The 13,104-nt window shown below is 46.0% G+C and overlaps 1 protein-coding gene across 1 annotated transcript; it reads right to left on the reverse strand.

Moving 5' to 3' along the window:
- Positions 1-1,431: 1,431 nt before the first annotated feature.
- TSACC (TSSK6 activating cochaperone) lies at positions 1,432-12,946 on the reverse strand. The gene is made up of 5 exons (XM_048513869.1): positions 12,701-12,946; positions 8,802-8,870; positions 5,653-5,679; positions 4,008-4,163; positions 1,432-1,859 (listed from the first exon to the last, which is right to left on the reverse strand). The coding sequence occupies exons 1-5, from the start codon at positions 12,780-12,782 to the stop codon at positions 1,636-1,638; spliced, it is 558 nt and encodes a 185-aa protein (XP_048369826.1). The 5' UTR covers positions 12,783-12,946; the 3' UTR covers positions 1,432-1,635.
- Between the last annotated feature and the right edge of the window lie 158 nt (positions 12,947-13,104).

Genomic DNA, 13,104 nt, shown 5'->3' on the forward strand with positions numbered 1-13,104 from the left:
CTACGCCCCCCAATAGAATAACAATAAAAGGTGCCAGGAACCGGCAGACGGGAGATTCGCTAGGAACACGGACCTCCGGTCTCCCGCTGCTGGCGATCTCCACCAGATGTTATCTCCGCGTCTCGTCTCGTTCTTGCGCTGACCACGTGGGTCGACTACATCCCCCATTACATTTCCAAAGCTCCACCCCCCATTTGTGGAGTTTTTGTATTTTTAGTAGGTTTTTTTGGTTTTTGGCCTGTAGGGGGCACAGCTTTTAGGCTAGCAGCACCAAAAATTCAGGGATTTTTTGGGGAGACTCTCCTGATGATACCACCCAGGTTTGGTGAGGTTTGGTTCAGGGATTCCAAAGTTATGGACTCCCAAAGGGGTTGCCCCCATCCCCCATTGTTTTCAATGGGAGCTAACAGAAGATGAGGGCTACACCTTTGAGGGTCCATAACTTCAGAACCCCTGAACCAAACTTCACCAAACCTGGGTGGTATCATCAGGAGAGTTTCCTAGATACCCTGAAAGTTTGGTACTGCTGCTAGCTTAACAATTGCACCTCTGACAGCAGGCACCCCCCAAATTTCCCCAGATTCCCCTTTTAAATCCACCCCCTTCGGCATGGATTTAAAGGGAGAATCTGAGGTCTCCAGTTTAAACATTGAAAGTGATGCTGTTTCAGGATGGGGGATAATCAACCCCAAAACAATATCACTTTCAATGTTGTTTTAACTGGGGATCTCAGTTTCTCCCTTTAAGGTGGATTTAAAAGGAGAATCTGAGCTCCCTAGTTTAAACACCATTGAAAGTGATACTGTTTGGGGGTGGATTCCAGCATCACAGCAGCTGTTGGGGGGGGGGGGCGCAAAACTCAGATTTTGCACCAGGCTCCATTTTCCCTAGCTACGCCTCTGCCCGGAGGGGAGGGCAGAAGGGACTGCTGACTGGGAGCCCTGCCGGTGGGGGGAGGGGGAGGGCAGTCTGCTGTCCCCGGCCTCAGCAAGCTGCTTTTATAAGCACTAAGGCCAGGGGCGGGGCTTGGGAAGGTGTGGCCACACCCCCAGGGGCGGGTGGAGGCATGGCCCCCCTGAACCCACTCCATTAAAAAATCTATACTACGCCACTGCCTTGTTGCTCTCCCATCAAAGTACCAACCAGGACCAATCCCGTTTAACCTCCAAGATCTGATGTCCAGGGCCTCATCAGCTACTTTTGGGAAAGTCACTTCCGCACAACCTAGCCTGCCTCACAGATCTTGTTGTTAGGCTAAATATCAAGGAAGGACTTTGCCTGTTAGAAAAGCCGTAGAATAGAAACTACTGCTAGACCTTTATTTACAACACATCTAGGCAAGTAGGATTGTGTAAAGGACCCCTTAGGATATCTTCCCCACTTCTACAATGTTCCACATAACAGATTACTGCAAAAGGGAGAATCATACTGTAAAATGTATAATTTTTTATTTTCAAGTTCCAACTCGCTCTGCATCCCACAGCATTCCCGGCTGGCAGAGAAACCCACATTCTGCAGCCATAGGTAATACACAAAGACCTTGCATGATCACGGAACGCGCCGTGGCGGCACAATTGCTCTGGGCAGATGGTGAGGGTTTCTGAGTCGGAAGGAGGAGGTAACTAGTGCATGCTGTTAGCTGAGGGGCTGGGGTGAGGAGGCCGACCCCTTCCTGGGGCGTTGCTCTGACTGCCCTGGGGATTCGTGGCTTTGCTGCTCCTGCACAGAGAGGGCATTCACGGTATCTCGTATGTCCTCTAGGAGTGACAGCTGCGCCTGAGAAATCTTTGTTTGAACCTGGATGTTGTTGTGCATGCACTCCAGCAGGCCGAAGCATTCCTGAGGTTGATGTTCAGGCGCTGGGGAGGGAAAGGAGAAATGGGCTTGTGCTGGCTTGTTGGGTTCACCTTACATGGATTTTTAGCCTTGCCCTTCCCTCAAACTCTGGACACACATGAAGCAGCCTTACACTGAAAGAACCCTCAGACCAACAAGATTAGTATCATCCCTTCAAACGGGCAGTGGCTCTCCAAGGTCTAAAAGCGAAAGAAAAACAGGGCTAACCTGGGAAAGTGTCACCAAACCAAAAAAGGGAGAGAGACGGCAATCTAGTAAAGCCCCTGCATGTTTTGCTACATAAGCTTCATCAGAAGATCAGCATTCCCTTGTGCTGACCCTTTCCACGGCAACTGAGGCCCCTTCCACACACATACCGCAGAATAGCAGGAGCAGCTCAATCCCACTTTCAGTGCGCCCATGGCCATGGCTGGATTTTTACCTGTCGAGGAATAGGAAAATCCACTTTCAAACAATTGTGAAAGTGGACTGAAAATGCATTATTTTGCATGTGCAGAAGGGGCCTGAGTTGTGTTGCTGCAACAAGACAATAAATTTGTCACCTGTTACCTGGCATCTTTTTTTTTCTTGAAGTCTCCAAGGTTTAAGGCAGAGCTCTTTCCCATCTCCTACATTCTGATCCTTTTAACAGGAGGTGTTGGTGATTGAACCCTGAGCTTTCTGCATGCAATGTGGGCACTCTACCCCTGAGCCAGGAACAAAATTACTCAGAGCCTTTTTATTCATTCAAACTAAACCCAGAGATTAGATGGGCTTTGCTGCACACAATAGCCTTTGTGGTTGGTTGATTACATTTGTAGACTCCTCCTCCTCCTCCTCATACACTCTACTCTGAATTCCCAGATCCAGCATCTAATAGGCTGAGGGGACCAGATTCTGAATCCAACACTTTCAGTAATGTTTTCTCTCAAGCAGGTTTTGGGAAAATGGAAAGATAGGAAAAATCCAGGAAATAGACATCTGGCATGACAACGTGAAAGGCAACTATAAAACTGATGCAGTTGGGGCAGGGGATACAGACCAAGAGCTCTATGTGGAAGCAGGCAGCTGTTCCTGTTGGCAGCAGAGGATAGGGCTTGCAAAAATGGGTTTAAATTACAGGCAGAAAGGTTCCAACTGGATATTACGAAAAAAATTGCTGTAAGGGTTGAGCAACAGTGGAATCAGCTGCCTACAGAGGTGGTGAGCTCCCCTTCACTGATAATCTTTAAGCAAAGGCTGGATAAACACTTGTCTGATATGTTCTAGGCTGATCCTGCATTGAGCAGGGAGTTGGACTAGATGGCCCATATGGCCCTCTCCAACTATTTGATTCAAAGTCAGTTTAATCCTGAAGGTATGAAGACCTTGGTGAGTTTGCTGTGGCGGGAAGCTCTGTCAGTGGGAGACAGCGACAAGCCTCCTTTTAGTGTCACCTGACACACTGTAGGGTGTCTACCAACATGCCATTTCTTCAGGTTCTTCCTCCATTCTTCAGGTTCTTCCTCTGCTCTCTACTCTTCAATCACTCTTCTTGCTTCTCCCTTTCTCTGAACTTCCAATGACATCTTCCCAGTCTCCAACCATTCCTTGTGTGAAGTTGGAAACCCCATCCCAACTGACAACTTTCCCATCCCTCACAGAAACTGGATTGCAAATGACAACATTCCCTGAGCAATTAAACATTCTATGGAATCACACCAGCATAGCCAACCAGTCTCAGACCACCCCAAATGCACTTTGGCATAGTGGTGAAGAGCAGGTGCATTCTAATCTGGAAGAACCGGGTTTGATCCCCTGCTCTGCTGCCTGAGCTATGGAGGCTTATCTAGGGAATTCAGATTAGCCTGTGCACTCCCACACACGCCAGGTGGGTGACCTTGGGCTAGACACTGTTCTTCGGAGCTCTCTCAGCCCCACTCACTTCCCAGGGTGTTGTGAGGGGGGAAGGGAAAGGAAACTGTAAGCCACTTTGAGTCTCCTACAGGAGAGAAAGGGGGAAATAAATCCAAACTCCTCCTCTTCCTCTTCTTCTTCATCATCATCATCATCATCCACTGAATTTGGCGTGTGGCACAATCACAAAAAATGCTTGCCACCACTAGGTTACACCTTCTAGGATACCTTACTAGACTCAACATGTGAAATAAAACAGGATTTCCATCACTTACAGAAATGTCTCTTTCCTTTTCCTATCCTAGCCGTCTGAGTATACGGAAGGCCTGGGCTAGGCTTCCACTGAGTGGATGGAAGCTCTAGGAAACTGGGTGAGGGTTTGGCAGGACAGTGGCCCTTAATGGAAGTGAGTGGGCCTTCAAACTCGCCTCCTGTTGAGAAAGAGAGAGAACAGAGGAGGAAAAATATGTTTTGCATGGTCTAAATGTTGGGAAACTTGGGATCAATTCACATATTATTTTCCGGGGTGGTGAATAGTCTCATGTCACTCGTTTCATAGGCTTTGGTAAAACCTGGTATTTCCTGTCTGAGGGAAATATTCTCCTGCCTGAGAAAGAGCAAACTAAGCACATGTGTCAAGGCTAGCATGCATCTGTTGCAGAAAATGGCAGTTATGAGTCGAATTTTACCATGTAATTATTTGTGTTCTCATCTTTTGCCATTCCATGTTTCATCCTCTACTGCTGCTGCTGGAGCTATAGTGGAGCCACCCAAGCAAGTAATTCCAGGGTGTGTGTGCAAGATGAGCCAGCTATTTCCCCTACTTATCGGGACTTTAAAAAGGTTTTTGAGGAGAGGGGAATGTGATAAACTACCATCCCACTGGAAAACAGACTGTAAAATCGAACTCATTCCAGGAGCTAAGTGGCCAAAGGGATGGTTTTACCCCATGAGTCTGGCTGAGGCGGTAGCCCTCCATGAGTTTTTGGACAAGAATTTGGCACGCAAATTTATTAGACCAACCACTAGCAAACTGGCTGCCAAGGTTCTCTTCTGGAAAAAGAAGGCTGGGACCCTGCGGCTATGTACAGACCTTAGAAGCTTGAATGCAGTATCTACGTGCAATAAATACCCCCTTCCCCTCATCAAGGACTTATTCGCAAGGTTGGGGCAGGGGAAAGTGTTCACCAAATTAGACTTATGAGAAGTCTACTATAGAGCCCGAATAGCCAAAGGGATGGAGTGGATGACAGCTTTTAACACCTGTTATGGCCAGTTTGAGTACAAAGTTATGCCCTTTGGACTGAATGGGGCTCCTAGGGTATTTATGAATTTGAACAACAGGGTGCTGCAAGATCTCCTATTAAAGTGTGTAGGGGTCTATTTGGATGATGTGTTGATCTATTCTAAGACAATGGAGGAGCATGTCCAATTGATGCGGGAGGTGCTGAAAAGACTGCTTCAAAATGAGCTCTATGTTAAACTGTCAAAATGTGAATTCCATAAAGACACAATTGATTTTTGGGTCTATAGGGTGTTGGGGGGAGGAACTGAGATGGATCCATCCAAAGTGAATGATGTGTTGGGATGGCAAGCCCCCCAGCACCGTAAGCAATTACAATCGTTCTTGAGATTTGCTAACTTTTACTGTGACTTTATTCCTCACTTTGCTGAACTCTAAAACTTCCTGTTCTGCTTTTTGCATTAAAAAAAATTAAATTCCTTTTTAAGATGTGACAAGTAGGACTGGCAGTAGTTTCATATTTATAATTGCTCCTAACAAGAAGGCCTTGAACATGTTCTGGGGATAGTGAAAGCGCACCCCAAAAGATGGCAACTCTAATTATGTTAATTGATTGATTTTTTAAAAAATTAATAAGTTTAACTTTGGCTAAAGACAGAAAAAAGCAAAACACCTACGTGGGACTTGCGAAGATCTTCTGTTACCTGAAAAGACAACAGTTATTGTGCTTTTAAAAATTCATGTGATACATTTGCTTCCTATACCAAGCATGATCATTTAAAAATAAAGTCCTTTCTTCTGATGCAGACCCCCCCCCCACACACACACACACACTTCCCTGCACTGCATCCCCACTCAAATCCTTGGCAGCAAACTGAGCCGAATCGCAGTCATTTGATAGCGCAGAGGTAAAGCTGGGCAAGAGGAAGCATTTTCATGTTTTTCTTTGAAAGGCACATTAAGGACATTAACAGCCCAATCCAAAGGGCTTCCCTGTGGTGCAAAAAGCCCCCCCCCCCCAAAAAAAAACTAGCAAAAATCTCCCAAAGGGGATAATGAAGATAGGCCACAAAAAAAGTAGCCAACTCTGTCAGCGGGGGGGGGGGGGGGTGGAAGCCAACTAAGGTTTGCTCCACTGCTGGGCCCACCCTTGAAATGCCCCAGTCATGCCAGTGCAGCTTTCTGCCAACAGGCCAAGGGAAGGACAATGGCTTCTGGTTCAGGCACTGTGGAACCACACAGTGCCCGCCTGTCTGGTTAACTTACCCTGACGCTGGCACATTTGCCTCTTGTGCAAGCATGGTTGGCACTTGTGCCAGCACAGGGCCGCACTGGCTCCAGAAGTGGGTCCAGCCCCCCACCCCAATTGGGCTGCCTGTCTGAAAGAATGCAAACATTACAGCAGTGAATCACAACATGGTGCCCGCTGGTGCTGTGGCACCCACAGATGCGTTTCCTGGCATTCCACTTGCTTCTTCTCCAAAGCATCTCCTTTTTCAAATAAAGCCGGTCCTGGCTTCCCTCCACTTTGTTGCAGTAGGAAATACTTCAGAAGTACACAGGAAGCATCACTGCAAGTGAGCACTAAGTCTTCACGAGTGGGAAATGATACTGATCAAATAGCTGAGATCGTGGGGTGGGGGTGGGGGGCTGAACTTTCCACATTCACTGCGGTGCCACTGACTCTTATTTATATATCAAAAGTATTTATACCCTGCCTTTCTATAGTTACATTCACAGCAACTTCCAAAATATAATGAAATATAATACAATACAGTGACATATACAATTACAATAAAACCAATAATAAATCCTAGTATAGTACAATACAATCACACCATACCATATAAAATCAAGTCTACAACAAAATAAACCTCTAAAACATACATCTTTTGCTAAGACCTAGATGTTAAAAGCTGTTTGAAATAAAAAAGTCTTCACCTGATGATGGAAAGAGAGCAAGGAGGTGTAGGCTTTTCAAGAGTGTAGAGGGTATACTGGAGCCCACATTCCTGCTAGAAAAGCAGTCAAACTCACAGCCCTCCAGATGTCATGGACTACAGTTCCCATCATCCCCTGCTAGCATGATGATGGCAGGGGATGATGGGAACTGTAGTCCATGACATCTGGAGAGGCGCAAGTTTGACACCTACACAGCACTTCATGGCCTGGGACCTACATGCCCAGTTACTCCTGACAGGCCCCGATACGCTCACCTGAGCAAAGTATCATTCTGCAGAATGTTTGAAATGAAATTATCTGAGAAGTTATTTTTACAAAGGAAACAGGAACGCAGCAAAACAAAAGTTCTGCAAAAGATACTTTTATGTTGAAAATAGGATTGTAGTTTTAACGCTGAAAAAAAATTTAGGTTGTTCTCTGCCCCACCCCCTCCAACTGCTTTGTTCATGGGATATATTATTCTGTTGTTATTTTATTTTTATCTACTAGTGTAACTCAATATTATTGATTTGTTTATTGCCTAAGAAATGAGACTGCAAATGAAGTAAATAAACACACTTACATAAATAAACAAACAGTAAAATGAACAATAAAATAAATAAACAAGCGGCCTCCACTACCTGATTCTTGGCTTGGAATCTCCTAACGTCTTATGAAGTCTCCCAAATGTACGTAATTGGACCCAGTCTCCAACCTCTCATGATAGCTATTTTACGGCTGGTCCATCCCCATGGCAGCCTCTTTGTTGTGCCGCTCCCTGCTTGTTCTCATAATTCCACAAACACCCACAGGTTCAACAAGTGTATGTGTGGGGGGAGGGGGGGTGCTCCTGAATAAACTATGGCTTTTTTGGCTATTTTGACCATTTCTGGGTCTTTTAAAGCCAAACTGAAAAATACCAGGGGAAAAATGATGCCCAGCCCCTACTCCTGATAGTTCTCTGTAATAGAATTGCTAGAACGGGCCAAAAGGTGGCATTGCGAATATCAATCACAAGGGATCAGCTACCACCGTGGTGGCGAACCTTTGGCACTCCAGATGTTACGGACTACAATTCCCATCAGCCTCTGCCAGCATGGCCAACTGGTCATGCTGGCAGGGGCTGATGGGAATTGTAGTCCATAACATCTGGAGTGCCAAAGGTTCGCCACCACTGAGCTACCACAACTCCAGTAGGGTTTCCCTTGGTTCTATAAAACTGCTGATGTTGATGTCCTTTCTCAGACTAAGATGAGGGTTTGACTTAAATTGTAGGGACGTCTCCTTGTCCTCCGGAACTCTACAAAGGAGAAGAGTTTGGCTGAGGATCAAGAAGTGGTGGTGGAAAGTGCTGTCAAGCTGCAGCCAGTCAGTGGCAACCCATTATGGGGTTTACAAGACAAGAAATGTGCAGTGGTATTTTGCCACTGCCTGTCTCTGCATAATCACAATTTAAGTCAAACCCTCATCTTAGTCTGAGAAAGGAAGTCAACATCAGCAGTTTTACAGAACCAAGGGAAACCCTACTGGAGTTGTGTCACTTGATCCCTTGTGATTTGATCTTTGCAATGCCACCTTCTTTGGTGGTCTCCCTTCCGGGTGCTAACCAGGCCAACCCTGCAAAGATCCCAAGCTGTAATGAAATTGGGCTAGCTAAGCTGGAAGACTGGCTATTTTATGCTTGGCTTCTGCTCTTCCATCAGTCTCTATCCCCAAGGCTGTGAGTACAGGCAGGCTTCATCCCTTGACCCATCAGATCCCACCCCATAAGCTCCACCGCCTAGACCTCAAAGGAAGAGTGCCTTTCAACCCAGCACCGTCGCTTCAGCGTAAGATGTAGACTGAGCTTATGACCTTGCATCTGGAGTAGAGCAGGCCAACCTACTTTTCCGATGCTGCTTTTCATCCTGAGGGTTTACATCTGGGTCCATCCGAACAGGACTGGAGGTTGTGCCTACAACAGAGAGGGAGAGAAAGGGAAGAATTGTTACTTGCATAATTGAATGATACAAGACAGTTCATTAAGGGCAGGGGGAATAAACTCTGAGGCTGGAAAGCAACTCCTCTTTGATATGCAGTGAAGGGAGAGGGATAGGTTTTTTTATTTAGGTCAAGATGGTCTTCCGTTTTCTCCCTGGTTTCATACCGCTGCAGTTAGAAATGAATGACAAATTAGAGCATAGCCATTTACCCATTGGGTATCCAAGGCTTTGGCCGCTTAAAACAGCAGATACAATCCTTTCGTGGGCCTCCAAGTTAGAACAGGGGTTCCCAACATGACGCTCGTGAGAACCATGGCACCCACTAGCACCCTTTTGGGCACCTGCGAAGTGTTCTTTAGATAATGGATGGGGCCAGGGAGGGCTTTTATGCAACAAGGCTTCTGATTAGCTGTTGGAGATTTGATTGACTGTGCAGGTTTTTTTCAACATTGCTTTGGCACCGGCTGTCACTACAGCACAAGGACCTGCATTGTGTTACTGATGTTAAGCTGTGGCAATCCTTTCTGTGGCTGGCTCTGCCTCCTGTAGCAGCCATTTGGTTGATGCATAGGTTGCCAGATCTGGCTGCTGACAGAAGAGGGAGGGGTGAGGTTGCCAAGAGGCTGGGGAACTCTTGTAGATTTCCGGAGGACATGGACCCCAGTGGGCAACAATGTCACGCAGTCCACTCTCCCAAGCAACATTTGGTTCCAGGCGAACTGATCTCTGCAGTCTGGAGAGGAGCTTGTACTCTGGGAGATCCTCAGGCTCCACCAGGACATTTTGCAGCAGTCGGAGTTTTCAGAGCAGACTGCAGTCCCTCACGGTTTCAAATGGTTGCCCTTCAAACAAACTTTTGTACATTGTGGAAGCACAAACATATAGAATGTATGTTCTACTAGCCTTGAAGCTTGGATGAGGCCTTTACACATCCGGGTTCTGGTTTGCTTAGTAGACTTTTATTGTAATACATAGGACCTTTGTTTTGTACTACACAGGATTTTAAAATCAGTGTTATTAGGGTCTGTATTTCAGATACCTTGTGGTACTGTTGTGTTGGACATCCACTGGTGTTGGACATCCACTGAACTTATAACAAGACCTCTTCTGAAAGTAGACAGCAATGGTTGCTAGCCTTCTTTTGGGTTGGAGGCTGGCATCCCTATTGCTGTGCCCAGCATTCCATGTTAAATTTCCAAATGTACCCACAAGTTCAAAACGTTTGAGGAACCCTGATTTAGAGCCTTGGTAATGCAGCAGACCACGTGCTTAACATGCAGAAAGTCCCCAAGACAATGCCATGTATCTCCAGTTTTGGAAAAGACCTTTCTCAGCCTGCGACCTTGAAGGACTATTGCCAGACTAGCCCAGTGGGGTTCATGAACTAATCTCTGTATAAATCAGCTTTTGATGCTACTATAATTCCACCACTTGGTTCAGCTGGCACCTCCTTTTTTGCAGAGGTAAGGCCAGACATGCATCCAATGAAGAAAAAGATCATCTTGAGAGCTTCTGCTTTCGTTGGTTTAAATCAAAACAAATTTCTGCACCTTCCAGTTGCAACCCTATGAGGTAAAATAGGCTGAGAGTATTGGACTGGCCAACAACCATCCACCAAGTTTCCATAGCACTCTAGATTCCAACACTCTAACTGCTGCAACACAGACTTTCCCATGTGGCATTAAGCTGCACCTTCCAACTTCTATGCAGCCACTAAAACCCAGGAATCTTCTGCCTTCTTCACATTTGAAATACCCAGAGCTACTTGCAGCTCTGTGCCAAATTTAAGTTCTCAATTCAGATGCAAGAGAAGTTTTTTTTTTTAATTATAAAACATTTACAAAATAATTCATGTGGAGAAAATGGATAGTTACTTTCACTTTCTAGGAAACAACCCTGTTGGTAGAGAATTGGTACTTTATAAACCACAGTAATGGGAGAACCAGCATGGTGCAACAGTTTGAGCGTCAGTCTACATCTACAAGTTGGTTTATGCAGTTGCTTGGGAACACAGTAGAGTTTGGGGTGCTGCGTGGTTTCCAGGCTGTATGGCCGTGTTCTAGCAGCATTCTCTCCTGACGTTTCGCCTGCATCTGTGGCTGGCATCTTCAGAGGATCTCAGACACCACACAGCACCCCAGTGATTCCGGCCGTGAAAGCCTTTGACAGTACAGTAGAGTTTACTTCTGAGAAAGTTTTATGAATGAGGACCAGGCAATAAGTAAGGTTTTCAACCTCTAGGTGGGGCCTGGAGATCTACTGAAACTGTATGAGGATCAGGTTATAAAAGCCTCATTTGCAAAGCAGGTATGACTTGCTGGAGTTTCTTCAACAAGCAAGTGAAGCTCATACAGCCTTATTCCCTCATCTGCAATATGAGGTTAATAATACCAGTGCATCTTACATGGCTGTTGAAAGGAGTGTGAAGTGTGTAGAACACTATACCCTTCAAGCAATATTATTCACAATATGAGAGAAGGCCACGCATCCAGTAGGAGCCAGCATGGTGTAGTGGTTAAGAGCAGCTGAATTCTAATCTGGAGAACCAGGTTTGATTCCCCACTCCTTCACCTGAGTGGCAGAGGCTTATCTGGTGAATCAGGTGTGTTTCCACACTCCTACATTCCTGCTGGGTGACCTTGACCTAGTCACAGTTCTCTCTGAATTCTCCCAGCCCCACCTACCTCACAAGGTGTCTGTTGTGGGAAGAGGAAGGGAAAGGAACTTGTAAGCCACTTTGAATCTCCTTGCAGGAGAGAAAGGGGGAATATAAATCCAAACTCTTCTTCAGTATAATTGGAGGATATTAAAGATATTAATTTATAGTGTGCACTACAGGTGGTGTGGTCCAGTAATGGGGCAAAAGTTTAAAGCTGCATGATGAACAACCATGGTCTTCTTTCAATCCTGTCAGTGTGACAGACAAGAACCAAACAGCCTTCATATTACATGGACCTAGCTAGAGATGAATTTGTTATACGTACCTTGAATGCTTAGGTAAGTAACTTCAGGAATAGCTGTGAAAGGGAGGCCTGAATGTAAGAGGGAATATAGTGTGATATAACAGCCTATGGGTTGGTATTTCAGAAGAAAACGATGACTCTTTGTTAAGCATTTCAAGGCTATTATGGAGATACAGATGTAGACAAGCAGTCCAGGCACTAAGAAAACCGACCCAGAAAAGACAAAAATGTAGTAAGTAGGCTAGGAATAGTCTTAAGATGGTATGGGTAGAAAGCTCCAGAAGAATGTTCTGCATCTATACTAAAATTACTCACTGCTTTGCATAAAAGTTCTGGTCACCAGAGATTGGATGAGCCCTTCCCCCTTTCACTTGCTGGACAACTCTTTATTCAAACAATGATTTTTCAACCTTCCAGCTGGCGTCCTTCGTTTGGCTGAAGGAACACCAGGAAAAGGCCCAGTTTGGCTATCAAGTGTATGTTCAACTGTATAGATAACCTTCCCGTCTATCTATGAATCTATAAGCCCTATCTCTATATATGGTCTTATGCACAGATATAAACTATTAGAATCTATTCCTCAGATTATGCTGACAGAATAGGGACTCGCTGCATAACGGACGCTTTTAATAATTGACTTTTGCACCGCTAAGCACGTGTTGAGAAAACAGCCGCCTACTGTTCCCATAATGCCTAGCAATACTAGAGGTGTAAGTCCGGCCTGAGCCAGGACTTCAATTCCCATGATGCCCTTAGGCAGATAAGACTACAAATTCCATGATGCCTATTCTTGGGCTTGGTGAGACTCCGCAGTTCCTTCGTTGTCCCCCAAAACTCGCCTTTGGGGTGTTGCTGGTCAGACCCAGAGTGGACCAAGTGTTGAAGCGACCGTCGATGCCAAGGTTTCCCACCTCCATCCATCCAACCGCTGACTAAAGAGTTATGCGCGTGCGCTGTTCTCCAACCGCCGCTTTTAAAACCTTTGCGCAGGCGCAGTGGGTTTCACTACGCCTCGTTCGGCTCTGCCGCACGCATGCGTTCAGAGGAGTGGCCACGCAAGCGCGCTGCTTCGTCCCTCTAAAGCGGCTCTGCACGCGCTGGAGTGAATAAGGAGGGGCGGAGAAAAGAACAGCCAGCAAAGTCTCGTCCGTTGTCTTGTCAACCAATCTTGCTTGACGAAAGTGGGCGGTACTCTCGTGACAGAGACTACTTCTCTATTGGTCAAAGAGGCCGCAGTGGCCGC

Source organism: Sphaerodactylus townsendi, linkage group LG01 (genome assembly GCF_021028975.2).
Source record: "Sphaerodactylus townsendi isolate TG3544 linkage group LG01, MPM_Stown_v2.3, whole genome shotgun sequence".
Taxonomy (NCBI): Eukaryota; Metazoa; Chordata; class Lepidosauria; order Squamata; family Sphaerodactylidae; genus Sphaerodactylus; species Sphaerodactylus townsendi.